General features: G+C 42.8%; 1 protein-coding gene across 11 annotated transcripts in view; it reads right to left on the bottom strand.

Moving 5' to 3' along the window:
- EMB2788 (ribosome 60S biogenesis amino-terminal protein) overlaps nucleotides 1-19,771 on the bottom strand; it is a 71,876-nt gene that overhangs the window by 18,307 nt on the left and 33,798 nt on the right. For 8 of the 11 annotated variants that reach the window (XR_016049188.1, XR_016049190.1, XR_016049192.1 and 5 more), the window contains 3 exons: nucleotides 12,284-12,487; nucleotides 11,991-12,194; nucleotides 10,413-10,571 (listed from right to left, as the gene is read on the bottom strand). Coding sequence is in view for 5 of the 11 variants with exons in the window: in XM_088858036.1 (XP_088714162.1) it covers nucleotides 10,413-10,571; nucleotides 11,991-12,194; nucleotides 12,284-12,487 (567 nt within the window). In the remaining 6 variants the exon portion in view is untranslated. Of the gene's footprint in view, nucleotides 1-10,412; nucleotides 10,572-11,469; nucleotides 11,635-11,990; nucleotides 12,195-12,283; nucleotides 12,488-19,771 lie in introns of those variants that run through there. The other 3 variants (XR_016049189.1, XR_016049191.1, XM_020675901.2) reach the window with 2 other exon arrangements.

The raw sequence follows: 19,771 nt of genomic DNA, 5'->3' as shown, positions 1-19,771 counted from the left end.
GGACCAACAGACTGTATTGAAAGAGTATGATTCCACTATGATGCCTTGTGCTGCTGGTGCGAGCTAATATAACCTTTTTAAACGAACCAGAAGGGCCATTGCCTCTACAAAACTAGAATCATGGAGATCAATGTATTCTGAGATAGTCCAGATGGTCGAATTAGGATCAAACAAAGTTCCTCCTATGCCCGAGGGGCCAGGGTTTCCTAAGGAGGAGCCATCTACATTAAGCTTAAGAAAACCAAAGAGGGGGGGGGGGACCATAATGGTGTTGGTCTGCTTGTTTGGGCTGCAAGAAACAAAAGACAATCCCAGTTGTTGAGAAAATGAGACATGGGAAGGTTAGAAAAAATGGGTAGAGAATTGGCCAAAAAGGCAATAAGTGCGGTTATACAATCAAAAACTGCCTCTATAGTTTTCTAAACACCTCTAAATGTCCTAGAATTTTTTTCTAGCTAGAGACTCCAAAAGAGACTGGCCACAGCAAGGTGCCACATTCTCCTGCCATTTTTGGAGAAGGGAGGCGAGAAGTAGGGTTTGAAGAATTGGGTCAAATTTGTTGGGGTGACCCATTGAAGGCCGAATAGGTTAAGAAGGGAAGACTAGAGGCATTGAGTTACTTCACAGTGAAGAAAGAGGTGAGAAATAGTCACTCTTCTTGAAGGCACAGAATGCATGGATTAGGGAATGAAAGCCCCTCTTTTTAAGTTGATCGAGGGTGAGGGTTTTGCCATGTAAGAGAACCCAAATAAATGCTGAACTTTGTGAGGTATGGGTAATGACCAAGTTAGGTTAATGAGGGGGATGGGGGAGGGGTTGGGTAGCAGGGATGCATAGCAAGATGATACTGAAAAAGTACCAAAGTGGGTTGGGGACCAAACCAAAGAAACTGGTCTAGACAAAGTACTGAAGCAAGTCTCTAAGGTTTGAAAGAGGGAGATAAGGGTGGAGGAATCTTGCTCACTAAGGTTTCGTCTGAATATTGGTGTCCAGACCATGGTGGAGCCATTGAATGATGCATAGTCCGCGATAAGAGCCATTGGGTCGCGAGCAATAAGGAAAAGAGAGGGAAAGGTTAGGGAAAGTGGGAAAGCTCCTATCCAGGTATCAGTCCAAAACTTTATTCTCAGACAATTGCCAAGCCGAAATCGAGTTCTAGTTATGAACTCAGATCTAGTGGAGGATATGCATTTCCAGACTCCTGAGGATCGGTGTGGAGGGGATCTAGGTAACCAGTCAGTGCCGTTCATCCCATATTTTGCTTGAACAACTTGTTTCCAAAGGAGGGAGTGTGGAGAAGATAATTTCCACCACCACTTGCCTAAAAGGGCTCAGTTCATGATTCTTAGATTTTTAATTCCTAGACCACCGAAGGACTTCGAAGCACATACAGCATCCCCAGGCACTAAATGAATTTTCTTGGTGTCATCAACCCCAAAGCAAAGAAAATCTCTCATGAGTTTTTCCAATTTTTGAATCACCGAGATCGGGATTTGAAACATTGACATGTAGATGGGAACGCTGGCTAAGGTTGCTCGAATGAGAGTAATTCTACCCCCGTATGAAAGGTATCTGCCTTTCCCAGAGGCAAATTTCCATGTGAATCTCTCAATGAGGCTATCCCACATGTTTTCTTAGGTTTTCCAATGCAGAGGGGAAGGCCAGGATAAGAGGACGGTAGATTTTCTAAGGCACAACCTAGTCGGGAAGCCAAACTGAGAAGGGCAGTCCTTTCAACTTGGATACCCATTATTTTGGTCTTGGAGAGGTTCACTCTCATACCAGTAAGCAGTTCAAAGGTTCTCAAGAACTGCCTTAGTTATCCACTTGAGTTGGATTAGCATCAAAGAAGATGAGTGTATCGTCAGCATAAAGAAGCTGCGTAATTGTTGGACCAGAGGATGCAGTTTTGAACCCCGAAAGAGACCCATTGGCATAGAGTTTTGAAATAGACTGACTAAAAAGTTCACTTAGCAGTGTGAAAAGGAAGGGTGACAAAGGGTCACCCTGCCTCAGTCCTCTTTGAGCTTGAAAAAAGCCTTCAGGTGATCCGTTGATTAGGATGGAGAAAGAGGGGTTAGATATACATTCTGATATCCATTTTCTCCAAGTCGAGCCAAAACCCATCCTAGCTTGTATGACATCTAGGTTACCCCAGTCAACCCTATCATAGGCCTTTTCCCAATCTAACTTAATAACTAGGCCTTGTTGTCAAGAAAGGGATCTCAAATGAATAGCCTCGTGAGTTGTAAAAGCCCCATCGAGGATTTGTCTGTTAGAGAGACGAAGGCCGACTGAGAAGGAAAGATAATGGAGGACCTGCTGGAGCCTCAAAGCTAGCACTTTTGCTAAGACTTTATATGAAGAATTCAGGAGGCTAATTGAGCAGAATTCCTTCATCCTATGGGCTCCTTCTACTTTGGGGATCAGAGCTAAAAAAGTGGACTTATGTATCTAGTTGATTCTGCCTCTGAGGATGAATTCTTCAAAAACGACCGAGAGATCTGGGACAGTAGAGTCCCAAAGATTTTAAAACAGGGCAATGGGGAAACCATCTGGTCTCGGGGCTTTGTCTTTTGGGAGATCAAAGATATCCTTCCAAATCTCTTCCAAAGAGAAAGGCCTCTCAAGGAAGGCGACATCTTCAAGAGAGATAACTCTGAATGGTAAGATGCCTAGCTGGGGCGGGGGTTGGGTGGGCTTAGAGAGAGATTAGAGAAGAATCTAATAAAAAGGCGGGTAATATGGTTAGGGTTAGTGAAGGTTTGGGGACCAATCGAGATTTGCATGATAGAATTCCCTCTTTGTCTTGAGCTGGCCGTCTTATGAAGAAAGCACAGTATTCCGGTCCCCCAATTTGAGCCATTTGATCCTCAACCACTGATACTAGTAAATCTCTTCCTGTTTTTGAGTTTGGGAGACATCAATTTTTGCTTGGAATCTAGTTTGACTTTCTAAATCAGAAAGGGGTCTACATTCTTCCAGGTGGTCCAGGTCAGAAATAACTGAGATTTCCCTAATACGGGTTCTGAAGTTTGTGGGAAGATTCCTACTCCACTGTTTGAGGGCTGCTTTTAAGATTTGGAGCGTGCAGGCTAGCCTAAAGCCAGCCCAACCAAGGGCAATATTGGAGAACTAAACAGAGGCAAAGAGGAGTGGAAACGTTGGTTCTTCGAACCAATTCAGTTCAAACGTAAAAGGTTTGTTAGTGCAGGGAGAATGGTTGGTATCAAGGTAAATTGGTTTATGGTTAGAGGTTGCTTTTGGGAGGACTCGAGAAATGGTACCAAGGAAAACAGATTCCCATTTCTGGTTGACTAAGAACCTGTCTAATTTGGACATGATTGGGATAGTAGCATGGTTAGGCCAGGTGAAGGACGCTCCTAGCAAAGGGATTTCAATTGAGGGTATGCTTTCTATAAAATCCGAGAAAGCCCTCATCGAAGCGTTGATACTACCCCTGTTGGATTTCTCATGAGGCCATCTAACAGTATTGAAGTCACCGGCTAAGAGCCATGGAATATTGGGTGGGGGTGCCAAGGTAGAGAGTTCAAGCCAGACATTAGATCTAAGGGTTGGACTATTTGGACAATAGACAAGAGGTAGAGAACTGGAAGTTATCTGCTAAACAGATGAAGTTAATGGAGATCAAGAAATCCAAAATTTGTGCGAGGATGCCTTGGAGGATCCCGGGATATTCCAAACCACCCTGATGCCCCTCGACGCCTCCTGTGAATCTTTGGCCTCCCAAGCACAAGGGTTTGGACCCCAAATGGACTTAATGAGAGATAAATCAGGGGAAGGGAGTTTTGTTTCGAAGAGGGCTAAAATGGTGGGATTAACAGAATAGACTAGGGAGTGAATAACAGTTCTTTAGAGAGGCTGTCGAGAACTCTGATGTTCTAGCTTAGTATCTTCATCTGGGGGAATTAGGGTGGCGGTAAGACTTCCTGGAGGTTTTCCTCTTAATAGGGCTAGCTGAGAAGACAAAGGCTGAGGAAGACAAGTCGACTGAATTCCTAGGGGTGGTATCATAGTTAACCCCAAAGTGGAGCTTTCCAAGCTCCCTAGAGCTCTTACTTCTACGGGATGAGGAGGGGACCTATGGGTTGCCCGCATTAGCCCTTAGTTGGTTGGTTAGATTTGTGATATCTCCTTGGAAAATTAATCCAGCTTCAGAGATGGTGTCAGCTAAGAGAGGTTCACATCTTTCAATTCTTTCAAGCTCCAACGAATCAATTGATGCTGGGGATTGGATGTCTGAGTTGAAATCAGAACCTTGGCAAGAGGAAAGGGCGTCAACAGGGTTCTGAGAGAAAAAGGAAGTTGGGAGGTATGGGTCGTGAATCAGGAAATGTTCAGGCTGTGAATGTGAGGGGGGTGAAGATGGTTCGGGGCGGGATGCAGGGTGGCAATCGGCCATCTGTTTATTGATCTGCATTAAGAGAAAGATGCATTTCTAGAGGCATGGGCACAAGCTCATCTAGTTCAGTGTTTTGTAAACCTGTACCAGGCGAGTTGGGTAGGGTAGAAGCAAATCTACTAGAGGAAGCAAGGTTGGTAGCGGTGGGCTCACAGAAAACAAAAATGGGAAGGGGATTATTAGGATATGAGTGTGAGAGTGGCGGACCAGAGCTATTGGAGTTGGATAGGGGGGTTAAAGGGGTGGGAGGGGTTGGGAGGGCGCGAGTGGAGATGGTGGTCGAATGGGGGGAGATGATGTAGGGGCTGTGGTCGACTGCCATTGGAGGTAGCCTGGATAGGCTGGTGTCTGTTTTTGCCTACGGGGCATATCTGAAGGGGAAGTGTGACAGTGGGGCTCTATAGTGGAGATTGTAGGGGGGGAACAATGGATAAAGGTGGGGCGTTAAAATGTGGGGAGTTGGGGTAGAGGCATGTCTACGAAAGGAACCAAAGCAAAATTGGCTTGGTTAGGTACCGGTGTAGTGTGATGTTGTTTTCCATTAGAGATGTAGGGAGAGTAATTAGTTAGGGGCTGGGAAGACGATGGAAGTTGAGAGCAGACGGGGGGGGGGGGGGGGGGAGAAGAAGGTGGTTTCGACACGTTGCCGCATGTTCGATGTTGGGATGAGTGGAGGAGTTGTCCAGATCTCCTAAGGATGAAAGGGGATTAGTGGGGACAAACGTTTGGGGTAGGTTGAGGAAATGTGATTAGGGTGGGGACGTAGGAGATGAGACGTCAAGGCTGACACCTGGGGGTTATTGGGAATTGGGGTTGGCAAAGGTGGCGGATGGAGAGGGGTGATGATGGTTGTAGAGGGGGAAGAGCAAGGGCCATTAATGAGTGAGGGATGGGGATCAGTCGAGGACATGGGCTTCGAGGGTACCTTAAAAGGGGCGAGAGCCACCATGCGAAGTGGTGGGGCATGCAAGGCGGAATGTACAGCGGATGGCAGCACGGTAACCTGGGTATTTAATGTTGGGGGTGGTGGGGGGTAACAAATGTCAAAGTATTCATGGGAATACTTTCGACAAGGCGGCAGACGGGACAAATATGATGGGACGTCGGTGATCTGATAGCTTAGGGAATGATCAGTGAGAAGTTCCTTACCTCGGTCTGGTTGAGGGCGGGAATGTCAGGGCCATGGGTGGAAGGAACTTACACCGTTGGGTAAACGGTGATTATGGTCCTTGGTGCGAGCGATTGTGGTAGGCCTAGATATCGGATTTTTGTTTTGATGCAAATTGCTATTGTGGTCCCTAGTGGACTAGGGAGCAGCAGATGGGGGCCCCTGAGTACGGGAGGGTCCACTAAACTTTCGCTGCACCACAGTCCGACCTTGGCGGTCCGACTAGGGGCGTTCATGGCGATCCAAGCCCTGGACGGTTACAGAAATTTTGTAAGAAAGACCATCAAAGTGCAGTGACAGAGAACTGGGGATAAGGTTTGCTGATTCAGTAGATATTAAGATGATAATTTTTCCCAAAGGAAGAAATCCCATGGACTTCCAATGGACAGAAAGGAATTATCCACAATTGTTTCCTAGAATTTGAAAGACCTTGATAGACCAAAGATGGAGGGGATTTCCTTCTAATGTAACCCAAAATTTACTGATTTGTTGGGCTCCCAAAGAAGGATTCCATTTCTGTAGGGATAAAATCCCACCATTAATGCTTAAGGTGGGATTGGGAGAAACAACCGGTTTAAATTTGTCAAGAAATGAGATGAGGTACTTACCATTTGAAAGAAGCCTGCAAATGACATGAGGGTTGTTGAAGACAGACTATAACCACAAATTAATCCCTTTGATGTCATTGCGCTGAGGTTGGAAAGTGCCTATAAGGAAGTTTTCCAGACAAGAGAGTCGCTCAACAATGTCACTATTAGGGGAGAGCTAGATGTGGGGTTCAAGGTTATGGACTGAGATATGATACTCGGTGGGGTTCTTTGTGATGTTTTGTGATTGCCTTGGTTGCTGGAGGGGGTTTGCCGAGGTGGAAGCTACTGCTTGGGCAAAGGTTTTGGGATATACAGTGGAAGGATGCTCGTTACCAGGGAAGAGTGCGGTCCGGTTTTGAGTACGGTGGGCAGCTTCTACTAAATGGGGGAATTAAGCTTAAGGTGAGGGGGTGGGGGAGGATGTGGTCTTGCTTGATGAGCTGAGAGGTTGTTAGGATGAGAGTATTGGGTTTGGGGGTGACTGACATTCCTGGTAAAGGGGTATTTATGGGATAAAGGTCTTCTTAAGGGGGTAACTTGAGGGTGTCTTTGGTGTTTGATGGAAGATGGACGTTGAAGACGCTGATGGTGACTGCTATTGGGGTTCTAAGGATGGTTGTAGTTCGCAAGTTCTCTGTGATGGTGGTTAATGGAAGGATTATGTGCGCACAACTCATTGAAGTTTTGGTAGGTGGGCTTTGAATATCTGATGTCTTTAGGGTAACTGGAGGAGTAATAGCTGTAGTATCGCTGGTGAAGACGTCGCCTGTGCAGCGAGGGGCTGCGTTTAGAACGAAGATGCTTGCGTGGACTCTAACCACCTCGAGGAGAAGGGTTGTGTCTAGAACGAGGCTTCCTACGAGGACTGTATCCTCGATGAGGAGAAGAACTGTAGCTGCGGTGAGGAGGGTTGTATCTTCCCCTCCCTATGCGATCGATCCTCATCCTCTCTCAGATCGGCAATTCAGTACCAAAGTTATCCCATCTATCTGAATTTATATCCCATCTTTGGTACTGACTCGTCTCGAACAATTGATGAGGAACTTCCTTTGGTCTGGTGAGGGAAGGGCAATAAAGATCCACCTGATTTCCTAGGAAAGAGTTTGTTTCCCAATAGTGAGGGTGGTCTTGAAATATGCAGCCTTAGGTTGAACAATCTTGCCCTTCTCAGCAAATGGTTGTGGAGATCGGTCGCTTTGGACAACCACCTGTGGCAGACAATTCTTCGCCAAAAGTATCGGTGTGACAATCTTAGTTGTATTCTAGGTTCCCAACATCTAGCCAACGTTCTGGCATATGGAGATCCATCCCTCTACGAGGTCTTCTATGCCAACATTCGAGTCCACCCAAGGGAAGGGAATTGTATCCTCTTACTGTCAGATTGCTGAGTAGGACACACTCCCCTAAAAGATCTCTTCCCTAGGTTGTACCTCCAGGCGAGGGACCCTCAGGCTTCTGTGGCCGACCTTTTGGAGACCACAGGCTCCTCCAGAGCTTGGAACTGTAACTTCAAGAGGTCCCTAACAGATGAGAAGATGAAAGACTTCCTGGCCCTCTCTGCCCTTTTCCATCCTCTGCCCTTATCCCGCACAAACAACAACACCATTCTTTGGTCCCCCAACCCCACTGATCAGTTTTCTATCTCCTCCCTCTACCATGTCCTTTTGGCACAAGTATCCCTCCCTGTAGGAGCCCAAACTATTTGCTCCAACGAGTGGCTTACATTCATCCCTCCATTGCCAGTAAGGCAGTCACTATTGACCAACTTCAGCAGCAGGCATCCCTTTTACCAAAAGGTGTGTAATGTGCTAGGAAGAGGAGGAATCCAACGTCTAATGCGCTAGGAAGAGGAGGAACCCACTCACTATTGACCAACTTCAGCACCTCTTTCTTCACTGTACTGTTGCTCAAGATCTCTGGGGAGCCCTACTTAGACGCTTTCAGTGGACATGGGTAAACCCCTTAGTCGGTTACTCAAATTTTCACTTCACTCCACCCAACCCCAATCAAAATCAGAGATCCTTCTTTGGAAAGCTTCAATGGCAGCTACTCTGTGGGCAATTTGGATGGAAAGAAAAAAATAGAACCTTTCGAGGAACCAGATCCATTCTAGTAGAAATGAACGAAAGGACTCTATCTTTGGTTATCTTCTGGGCCTCCAATCACGGCCCTTTCAAATACTTTCCAATTTTCTTCAAAATTGGCATGAAATGCTTTATTTGCAACCAGTAAGAATCCCAAGGGCATCACGGTGGAGGCCACCCGAGATAGAGCAATCGAAATTGAACTTCAACAGTAGTTCATTGGGCAACCCAGGCCCTGTTGGAATAGGAGGGACTTTTGGAGACCACTTTGGTGTGATACTCTCTCTCCTTGTCCCCTCCCTATTGGTCAGGCTGACTCCACCATGGCCGAAGCCTTCACCCTTCTTTAAGGGACTCAAGCAATACAACCCTGATTGGGGCCCAAATTTGGTCGTAGAAAGAGACTACAAGAATGTATCTCTAGGGCAGCTGGCTCTTCCCAATGCCCATGGAGACTTCTCTTCGTTTTTTGCCACATCCGACATATTTGCAAGGGATTTGAATGTCACATGGAGACACAGCGGGAAGCAAATTTGCAAGCAGATCACCTAGCCAGAATAGGAGCATCATTGAATGGAATGATGGGCATCACCTAGGCTCCAATGTTCAAAAAGTCGCCCGCCCAACAGCCTAGGCGGTCACCTAGGCGATAAAATTGAAAAAACGACTAAGCGGTGGCTAGGAGGGACTATAAGGTGCGTCTAGGCGCCCGCCAAGGCGGGCAAGGCGCCGCCTAGGCACTACAGTCTGGGCACCCGCATAGGCGCCACCCCATGACAACTTGAAAAATAGGCGGAAAAAGGGTCTCAGTGAGGATCAAAAAAGGTCATTTTTCCCCACTAAGAAGGGGGGAAAAGGGTTTGGGGGGTATTCTCCACCCCCAAAACCAAAACCGTGCCTTTGAGGAAGAGAAAAACTCCCCCAAAACCACTCTTTTGAGATTTATCGAACGATCAATAAATTTTAGATTTTTTCGATTTCTTCCCTAAACAAAAGGTAATAGTTCGTGGGTGGATTTTGAGCTTCTGATAGTCGATTTTGAGGACTTTTGGTGGCCCAATAGATGAGGTTTGCACTCACATCAATTTGATTTTGATATTTTTAGAGTATTATCATATTTGAAAAAGGGTTTTGATTTGATTTTGCTACAACATATTCTTTTGTGAATCATTTGTTTTTTCTTTTATTTTATTTTTTTCTTTTACGATATATTTACATGCTTGTAGTTGAAAGATTGAATGCTTTTTGTAATTAATTGAATTTTTCCTTATTGGGATGATGAAATTGGGCATATATCATAATCTTTTATGCATAGTTGATTCCTTTTTTGTACAATGTGCCATGTTTTGATATTTTATTAGTTTTATTTTTACTTTATTTGATAAATTAATAACTATATGATATATTATGTGGAAGTGAGACTAAGAGCTTATACATATTCATTTAAGTCTTACTGTTTTAAAACTAACAGCTTAATGATGTTAATATGCAATATATCTTGGGTTTGGGGGGGGTGGGGGGGGTGTTTCAATTTTGGTGAGGGCACCCTGTCCGTGGGCAGGCATCGAGGTGGCCAGGCACCCAAAACACTAAGGCGGGCGCCTGCGCTTTCTTGAACACTGCTAAGCGCAACTCTCATCCTACCTCTTCGGTATGACATAACTTTTTGGGCCTGATGTGTATACACACAGTATAGCATTTATTGGGTAGCTCACCCCTTTTTGTGATAGTGAGCTTCATTGTAAGTATTGGGTTGCCATTTTTTGTACTCTGCATCCCTTAATACAAAGTTAACACTTACAAACAAAACAAAAAAAGAAATAAAGCAAAGCGGGAAAAGAACAATAGGAAAAGAACAATAAAGCATTGCATGTCATGAAACAAAAACCCCATGGGCAAGATACAACAATAAACAAGCACAAGCAAAAAGTTCTATATAAATATAGATTAAGTAGCAATAGACATTTAATAAAACATGGCACAGAAATAAAGACCTGACCGCAGGCCCAGAAAAAAAAAGTCTTGGTAGAAGATAAGAGAACTATTTAGGTTTCAGGGCAAAAAAAGAAAATTTCAACTCCTGCATAAAATGGAGACACCAGAAACACACAAATGACTGCTAGCAAAGCAATGCAAATTTAAAGTACCTCTAGAGCAATCACCATCTGAGTGAGAACAAGCTCTCTGATTTCCCCATGCAACCTCTCAATGCCAAATAAAATAATAGAAGATAACCACGAAATCAGACCAGATTGCTCAACCAAATATCGCCCCATCATATGCAATTTAACAGCCTTCCTAACTATCTGTAACATATGGTCACAACATAAGTGTACATATTAAGCAGGGCAAACATAACAAACAAAGCCGACAAGAGTTATTCTTAGTAATTGAAGGCGAAAAGGTAGTCCAGGCATATAAAACTTTCCTTGCCAGGCAAGTGACTGGTGTTTTATGCTCTTCATATATACTAAATTTATACATGTGCGTACATGTATGCGCCAGCACCAGACATGCATATAGTTAAAATGTGTGCATGCACACACGCACACATGCACTCACACACACACAAAGGCACATAAATATATAAGGATTCATTTCCTGCCTATAAATGAGAATTATTCTTCTCAAATTAGGCATCTGGGTCAGACAACACCAATTACTATATTTTCCAACAGCAAAAGTGACAAAGCAAAATCTCAAACGGCAAATGCATTTCTTGTTCTGAAACCAATGTTTATGGCAAAATTGCTATGCTAGCTCAGAGGGGTTAAGATTATTTTTTGTCATGTTATAGAACAATTGTGCATAAGAGTAATGGCGTTCCAATCGATGCTTCTTTCAATCTCCCGGGTAGCAATGAAGGAAGGGCAGCACAGAGCAGACAAGGCAGCGGAGATAAATTTCAATCTTGGTGGCCAACCGGATCTCTATCAGAAACAACTTGACTCCTCGAGTCAAACTGTGAACTCAGAAAAGCTCAGAGAGTTTTTTAAAATTGTGTGAAAAAATAACAAGAAACAATTTACAAATTATTGGCAATCGGACGAAGCCCAAAACCAAGTATACCGCAATGCTACCAGCCAAGAAGAGACCATTTGCTGGTCAAATAAAAAGATCATTGTAAAAAGAAAATCTTGGTCAGATCCCAAGGTTTTTGTTTATTAAGCTCACCTGAGGAAGGGTAGAATTGACTTGGAAAGTTTCTCCGACTTGGCTGTCTACACAATCTGTGGGGGCAGGTGCAAGAGAGACTTGGAGAAATATGGGGTTTAGTGGGCAGGATAGATAGGCCAAAAACAAGCGTTCCAAGGACTCATCACTTTACAATCAACAGTCATTCAGAAGACTTCAATTACCTGTTCTATGCTGTAAACAAACTTATGTTTGAAGCAGTAAAAAAATTTTCAAGAACATTTTCCAATGTTGACAACTTTATTATACAAAAATACAAATCCATCTAAGAACTAGCCACGCAAAGTAAGATAGCCAATATCCTATGATGAACAGAAAGCAGCATACATAGAAAAACAGATTTACGCAGATAACACTGCAAATTCAGCAAGTAAATAAGAGAAAGAAAACCTAGACAAATACATTGGACATCCAAAAAGCTCTTTCTTCAGAGTTCTCCAGAGAGAGAGCAGCAAACTTGATATAGCAAACCATATTAGGAAGATCCATATATAAACAAGCTATTTAAACAACTAAATACATTATAGTACCTGAAGGATCAGAACCCTGGTGTTGTGATCAGCAAGGGAGGAATTATAAAAACTTAGCAATAGTTCAAACAGGAATTTCCTTTTAAAAATTTGTGCATCATCAACCAAATTCAGTCCAGCAAACAGTAAATGGAGGATCCATTTCCGATCACTGAGAAAATGGATGGAACAACTTCCAAATAGTGAATGAAACAATGGTACAGCCTGCATTAAAGATGATTGGAAGGGTCAAGGAAGACCAAATAAATAGAAGAAATCTTTGAAAATATGCCCTTACACTGAAACTGAAATACCTCAAGATCCACCCTGGGAGAACGCATCAAAAATTGATTGACATTAACATAGAGACCGTTTGCAGGATCCATTAAGATGAAAGATGCTTCTGCAGCAAAAATGGCAATCACAGAAGGAATTTGCTGCCATGGCTCTTTTATCCCATTTTGAATGTATGTCAACAATAGCCGAAGTTGTGGTCCATTTCTACAGTTCCAACAGTTCTAAAAAGCACATTCCACATCATCAAAAATGTACATGAGAAAGTACAAGCAATAGGCCATCCTAACCATCAGTCCAATTATTTATAAATGAGAAAGGGGAGAAAGAAAGAAAGAAAAATTAAAAGTGCGATATCAGGATGCTTTTAGCATAGCAGGTAGAAAAGAGAAAGCCATGACAGCACTCAAGAACTCATGAAATTAAGAACATTGTCTTGTATCGTAACATCCAACCATAACAACCCAGTGATTTGTGATTCAGAAATAAATTGTCATTATAAAAAAAAAAACTTAGAATTTTTACAATCTCAAATATCACAGTATCCAGATAACAATAAATGTCCAAAATGCAAGCCTATTCCCTAGTATTGTGAGATGTGTTATCATGATTAAGAAGGCATCCATAACTAGTTGAATTAATCAGCAACTGCATGTATATTGGAGGAAAAAAAAAACCCAGAAAACAATTCTCCTAATGGGGTGGACACACGCATAGTTAACCCTGAATTGAATATGCATCAAAGATGACGGGCAAGCGAGATTGATGGGCAATTCCCCTAATGAGGTGGGCAAGCGAGATTGACGCATCAAAGATGATGGGCAAGCGAGAAAGAACTTAGTAAGGAACATAGTAACCCCACATATTTTCTCCAACAGATTATTTTTTCTTTCAGCATCTGTAATGTTTTGTTGATTGAAAACCTTTCCAACCATCTACTACTGTATCTTTCCAGAATTCCTCAACTAAGGAAATAAGAGAGCGCTCTGACAGCCAAGTCAACTCAAATCTAAAAGGGGTAGGACCAAAAGAAAAGCCATCCGAATTACGTCTTAGAGGTACATGATTTGAGGCAAGTTTAGGCAATGCCTTCACCCCCATCTTTGGAAATAGATTAATAAACTGAGAAGTAAGTAAAAATCTATCCAGTTAAGTACAAGAGCACTCAAATTAGCTCTTATAGAAGGAATATCAATCAACTCATGCTGCTGAATGAAGGATTAAAAAAAAATGCATGCAAGGAGATATTCAAGGATTGAAAGAGGATTCAAACACACCACAACAAATTGAAAGTGCAAATAACAACAAAAAGTTCATCAAAAAAAGCACGACTTTCGTCTTGTCTATTAGGACCATAGACCACAGATGAACACCATATCCAAAGGGCCTTGAAAATCAACTGAAATGTGTCTTTGAGTAATAATTTGCAGAGAAACTACCAAAAACAAAGGGTCCCAAAGCAACCAAATGCCACCTGACGAACTGAAGCACCCACTCCCAGAAAATCCATAGGTCTGTTACCCCAAACCAAACAAGCAGAAGAGATATTCGAAGCCTCCAATTTGGTTTCCTGAAGCAACAAGAGATCCAGTCTTTCTTTCTTGCAAAAAGAAAGCACATCTCTCTTGCGAGAAACATTATTGAGACCCCTGGCATTCCAACACAGTATCTAGCCCCCACTCTATGTTTGTTGATCTTAAACTGATCAACAAACATCAAACCACCGGCTCAGAAAGAGCACGAAGTCTTTGCATACCTCCCCTTTGTCATAGTTCATGCTGCTTACTAGATTATCACGCTCCCTTTGAACACGACCTTTATTTTTGGTCTTCTTCCCCTTACTACGACACGGACGTTCTTCGATTTCTTCCTTATTCTTCAATTTCAAGGCATCCGTGATGTTGTCAAAGGAATAACCGTAATTAGACTTGCATAGCATCCAAGACCATTCCCACTTCCAAAGGATGGATTACTAGGGCCAATTCCTTATCATTATCATCAGAATTGACTACAACAAGAACTTCTTCAGTAGGCTCATCCAACTCTTTTATAAGGGAACCATCTTCTCAATCCCTCTCCAAAAGTCGCATGGCAATAGGAGTAACGCGAGGCTCACCGATAAATACACTCTCTGGTTCACCAATGATCTTGTTCTCTTTCAGATACAAGTTTTCCCCTACAGGAACCGTTGGGCCATTCTTTAACCAAAATTCTTCCCTTTGACTGGAGAAAATGACATCTTCCTCCTCATCTAGGCTTTTTTCAACATCAAAAACCATCACTGGATTCTCCAAGTTTTTACCTTTCTTCAGTTCTCTTAAAGATTTTGAAGCAGCCCTTTTTGTGAGAAGTCTCGTCATCTCTTCTTCCTTCTCACTTTGCTTTCTCTCTGTGATATTGCCAAGCTTCAAGGATGACGTAGCAGTGGCAGTACGTGTTGAGAGGGAGTAGAGAGTGGCGGAAGAATATGCCTCTGATGAGGAGACGTTTTGTTCAAGTAAATCTTTGAAGAAGATGCATCAAAACATGTGGCTAAAGGGGGAAAAGAAGTTTCCTCAAGAGGTGTGTATCTATTATGGCAAGGGATGGAAACAACTTCCGAAGTGAGATATTTCAATTTTGAATTCAAACTTTTATTACCATCATAGGTTACCACCCACTTTTTTATGATCCGTTTTCCTTGGAAAGTAGACTTGGCATTAGAATGACCATTAGATTTCCTTGGAAACTACATATATGCCTTTCTTTGGAGAATATCCAAAAGGAAGAACCTGTTGGTGGAAAGATTCCTTATTCCAAAATTCATCATTTATGTACATTAATAAAAAGTGAAACCAAAAGCAAGCATACTGCGTCATCCTTTGTCTAACAAAATTAGGCCATTGAAGACATAAATTTGCAATATAAATTGTTTGTTCATGACATCATGCTCAAAAACTTTCAGAACAATATATCTTTAGTCCCAAACATGTAAGATTAGATATGAGTTACAAAACTTGGAAGAGCTTAGAGAATTATAGTATATAAGAGGTGTGTGGGGCCTTGAGAGGGACAATTCCACATGATTTTAAGAAATTGAAACAGAAAAAAGCTTAGGCTTTTGGAACCCTAACTTGGGTATGGATAGGAAACCCTAGGTTTATTTGAATTATGCTTGTGTTTAGATTTGTTTCTTGCTGATTTTACTGTTCCCTCAAATCGCCCTACATTAGATCACACGACCTCTTAGCCATGGCCATTCAACCAATGCATGACTTCTACCGCCATGACACTGGGTGCTAGTTGTTAAAATGGAAAAAGTTATATTATATGTCTTATATTGTTGAACATATTGGTTGTACGGACATGTCAGGAAGTACTTGCATTCTAGCTTCATGTAGTAGGTATCCTGAAACATAGTAAAAACTGACACGCGTATTGGTATATATGTAACGATCATTGGGGGTCTTCCTGTTGGATGGAGATTAAGTATCTAAAGGATTCAAAATTCAAGGTGATGGCTCTGAGTGTAGCATCTTGTTGTGAACAACAGACCAGAATATGGACCACGTCAAACAGAGAGAGTCCCAAAGGAGTTCCAATGGTATCGATGTATCCTCCACAAATATCTCCAATTTATCCGAAGATATCATTGCGCCAGGCATGCATAGGAATGCCTTTGAGTTGAAATTCAAAGCAATTTTCGTTTGAAGACCCCAGAACAAGGGACGGTTTGAGAGTCAGGATGCCCTGCCCTTAACTTTGCACTTGTTGTGTTGCATGCCTTCTGTGCTTCGTCCTGCAACCCAAGCAATACTAGGTTGGTGTCCTCCATGGATCTGCAGCGAGTCTTGTCAGAGTTCCATAGCTCCTTTGCCATGACTTTGTAATCCCCTTGATGTCATTTTTGGTGGTGGGAAGAACCCGAACATCGAAGATTGCACCTTGGTCCTTCTTTTGTCATATATTTCTGCAATCTGATTGTAGGGCGTTCATACTGGTGAACTGGTTATGAGGGGTTGGAGTTGTTGGTTAGAGGTATAAATGCATGAGTGTGAAGAGGGATCATATGTGATATGGTGATTGGTTGTGATGTATATTTGCAAAGGTGGGTAGCTTTGGGGACCGTATTTGGTGGCTGGGAATGAAGGTAATGGAAGCAAGCATAGGAAGCATAGGATCTGAGGTTGGTTTGCTTTTGAAGGCTGCAGGCTGAACTTCCATGGTGATTTGTTTGTTGCTGGTTTGACTGGTTTATGTGGCTTTTGAAGTTATTTGCCCTTGGGAGAATGATATAGGGATAGAAATTATAGAGTTTGGGGAGGGATGAATGGGGTTTGAGATGATGATGGTGGGTTGGGTCTTGGGGATGGTGGTTAGGCGGCTTCCGAAGTTATTTGCCCTCTGGAGGACTGATCTAGGAATAGAAATTATAGAGATTGGAGAAGGGTGAATGGGGTTTGAGGTGATGATGGTAGGTTGTGTCTTGGGGATGGAGGGGTTGTTGCGATGGATGGGCCTGGTTGATGGCTGACGTCTTGGTGATGGAGGGATTGTTCTGATGGATGGGGCTGGTTGATGGCTGACGTCTTGGTGATGGAGGGATTGTTCTGATGGATGGGGCTGGTTGATGGCTGACGTCCTGGTGATGGAGGGATTGTTCTGATGGATGTGGCTGGTTGATGGCTGATGCATCAGGGTTTTGAGAGATAGTACAGGACTTGGTGCCTGTTATGAGAAACCACTGTGCTGTAGGAAAGGATAGGGTTGCTGGGTAACAGTGTCCTGTTGCAGTGTTTGTGATGTTTTCTCCAACAGAAAGAACACAGCAATTACATTCTAAAATTGCTGAAGCGTGAGGTCAAATTGAGGATATGAACAATTTGCAGTCTATGGGAAACTTTCCTAAACCAGGAACAAGTCAGTAATAGAAGTATATGGGTGGCTTAGTACAAGGAATTGCTCAGGTAGGAAGAGATTCATTGGAGACAGAGATCTCGGGTGAAGTGGTTGAAGGAAGGGGGAAAAAAAGCGCAATTCTTCCATGTTATCGCCAATGCTAGAAGAAGGGGCAATTCTATCCAAAATCTAGAAGTTCAAGGGGTAGAATGTGAAGATGGACCAGGCCTAGAAAGTGCTTTGGTAAGTCATTTTAACAAGGCCTTCTTGGCTGATAATGGGATAGATATGTCAATTCAATACTTACCGTTTGCGAAACTAACCCTAGATCAAGTAATATGGCTAGAAAGAAAATTTGAAAAACAAGAAATCAAGGAGGCAGTTTTTGGTCTTGGAAGAGACAAAGCCTTAGGACTTGATGACACACAAGGGTCACATCCAGTCCCCTTCCCAACCACCCTGGGCACAACTCTAACCTCATCAAGGGATAACCCAACATCAAAACCTTTATCGGTTGTGTACAAATGCACAGGGTTACGGGTTTTAGACATCACCCTAAGCCATAGCCAGTCAAAGCTCAAGGGAGTCTTAGCATTAGTAATGCCTCAATCTAATCTGGACCACACTCCCACTGAAGCCATCATTTCCCTATAAATAATTTCAGTGCATGCTCTCATAAGGCTTTTAAGTGGCCACATACCCCAACAAAGTAAGCTGATGAATATCCCCTCGAAGTCCACCACTCTTCAATCCCTATACCATCATACCTCGTAATGCCCCTTGCAAATGACTGAAATCCAAGTCCCATCACTAACCCTCTGAACCCTACATCCCCACCATCCATCAATGATCCAGCTCAACAAATTTTTAATTCAAATTCCAGTCATCCAAATTCCCCACCAACACCAAAAAAAAACAATCCAAATTCCAAATCCCTCTAATGCAAATTCAAGTCAAACCCTAACTCAAACCCAAATTTAGAGGATAATGAAATCGAAATCAAATTTCAAGTCTAATGCAAATTCAGCTCTTGGTAACGATGTCCCCCACATGGTTGGTCAGGATGGACCACATCTCTCAGCCCTGACCATACTTGTATCGCTTCCCTCGTCCCTCAGCAAGATGCTCACTGATGAACACACTTCGCAACCAGTGCAACAGATGGCTGCTTCAACACCATCAGATCCCTGCCTTTCTTAATCAACAGTCAGCAGCACTCCCCCACTTCCTTCCCCGATATGTCCAGCAATCAAAGTCGTTAATCAACGCCATGGATCAAACAATCGACATAATCACACATCATCGTCTCCCCCAATCCAAACACATTCATTCTCGCTCAAATTCATCCCCTCCCCAAAAAGAAAAGAAAATATAAAAACTATCGTATAATAGCCAGTTTTATTGACTCATTATTGCAAATTGCCTCATCAACAGCCATCCATCTTATGAAAATTTGACAGCCTAAATTGTCTAACAGCCTAGATTGACACAAATTGATGAGCCCAGTCCCCCCCACCACCCAGAAAATCTACTCCATCCAGCTGCCACCTTAATCAATCGCAGACACCCATTTTCAACAAAAGCTTGTTCCATTCTACCGAACCCTTGTTCTCTCCCTTATATCCCTTGCCAACCCCTCTCAAACACCTCATCTTCCTCTGTCATTATCGACACAAAATACCCCTTGCATCGAAACCAAAATGCCATCATCCCAACATAAACCCATCCACCATGAAGTACCTAACACACTCCCTAAGAACAAAGAAAAATAGAGACAACCCCAAAATAGAGACAACCCCATCCCCTAAAACCTCAACCCTTCCCTTGGCAAAAGAAGAAACCTTACAAAACCTCTATCCTCCGAACCAAAAAAGCCCCAAAAATCCAAAACAACAAGTAATCCCTCTAATTTCCTAAACCACCAAACAAAAATCTCCCTCATTCTCTCAAGGACAATGCCTGCTTCTCTTCCACTGTCTCATCTTAGCCCGCTGTTTTACCCCCCAACAAAGCAACCAAACATCATGCAAATCCACGATCACTGAACCTTGATCAGACAAGATGACCTATCCCGCTCAAACTAGGAGTCCCCCATATATTCTGAGGAGATCGAGCACATTGATTGGGCAGGAAACATAGAGGAAGTTCCAAAGGCGATGGGGTTCGACTACAGGGGACCAGAGGAGGACATCACCAATATTTTCAAGTGCAATGCAGTTATGGAAGGAAACATAACTTTACAGGCAACCCATTAACTGACTTGTCCACTGGCTGCATATAACTTAAGAAAAGCGAGGAGCAAAAACAAAAGAACACCCAATTTTACTTTGAAGTTTAGATGAGGCAGAACTCTTCATTTAAGGACTGAAAAAGCAAAAAAACCAATAAAGAATTGTTATCAGTCACCAAAGAGAAAATTTCATGCAGGAACCCAACCATCGGGATGAGTAATCTGGCTACATGAAACAATCACATCAAATACGAAGCGAATGAGCAAACCTTTAATTCTAAAAAGACATTTTTAAATTCAAATAGAATTCCCTAGCATACATGTCGAAGTGTTCCAGGTTTGATGCTTGGAAGCATTCACTTATCATCTTTCTTCTACATATTCAGTTCCGGCCATCTTA

Source organism: Amborella trichopoda, chromosome 2 (genome assembly GCF_054954075.1).
Source record: "Amborella trichopoda isolate Santa Cruz 75 chromosome 2, AtrichopodaSantaCruz75HAP2 v2.0, whole genome shotgun sequence".
NCBI lineage: Eukaryota > Viridiplantae > Streptophyta > Magnoliopsida > Amborellales > Amborellaceae > Amborella > Amborella trichopoda.
This window is presented reverse-complemented; position numbering and strand designations above follow the sequence as displayed.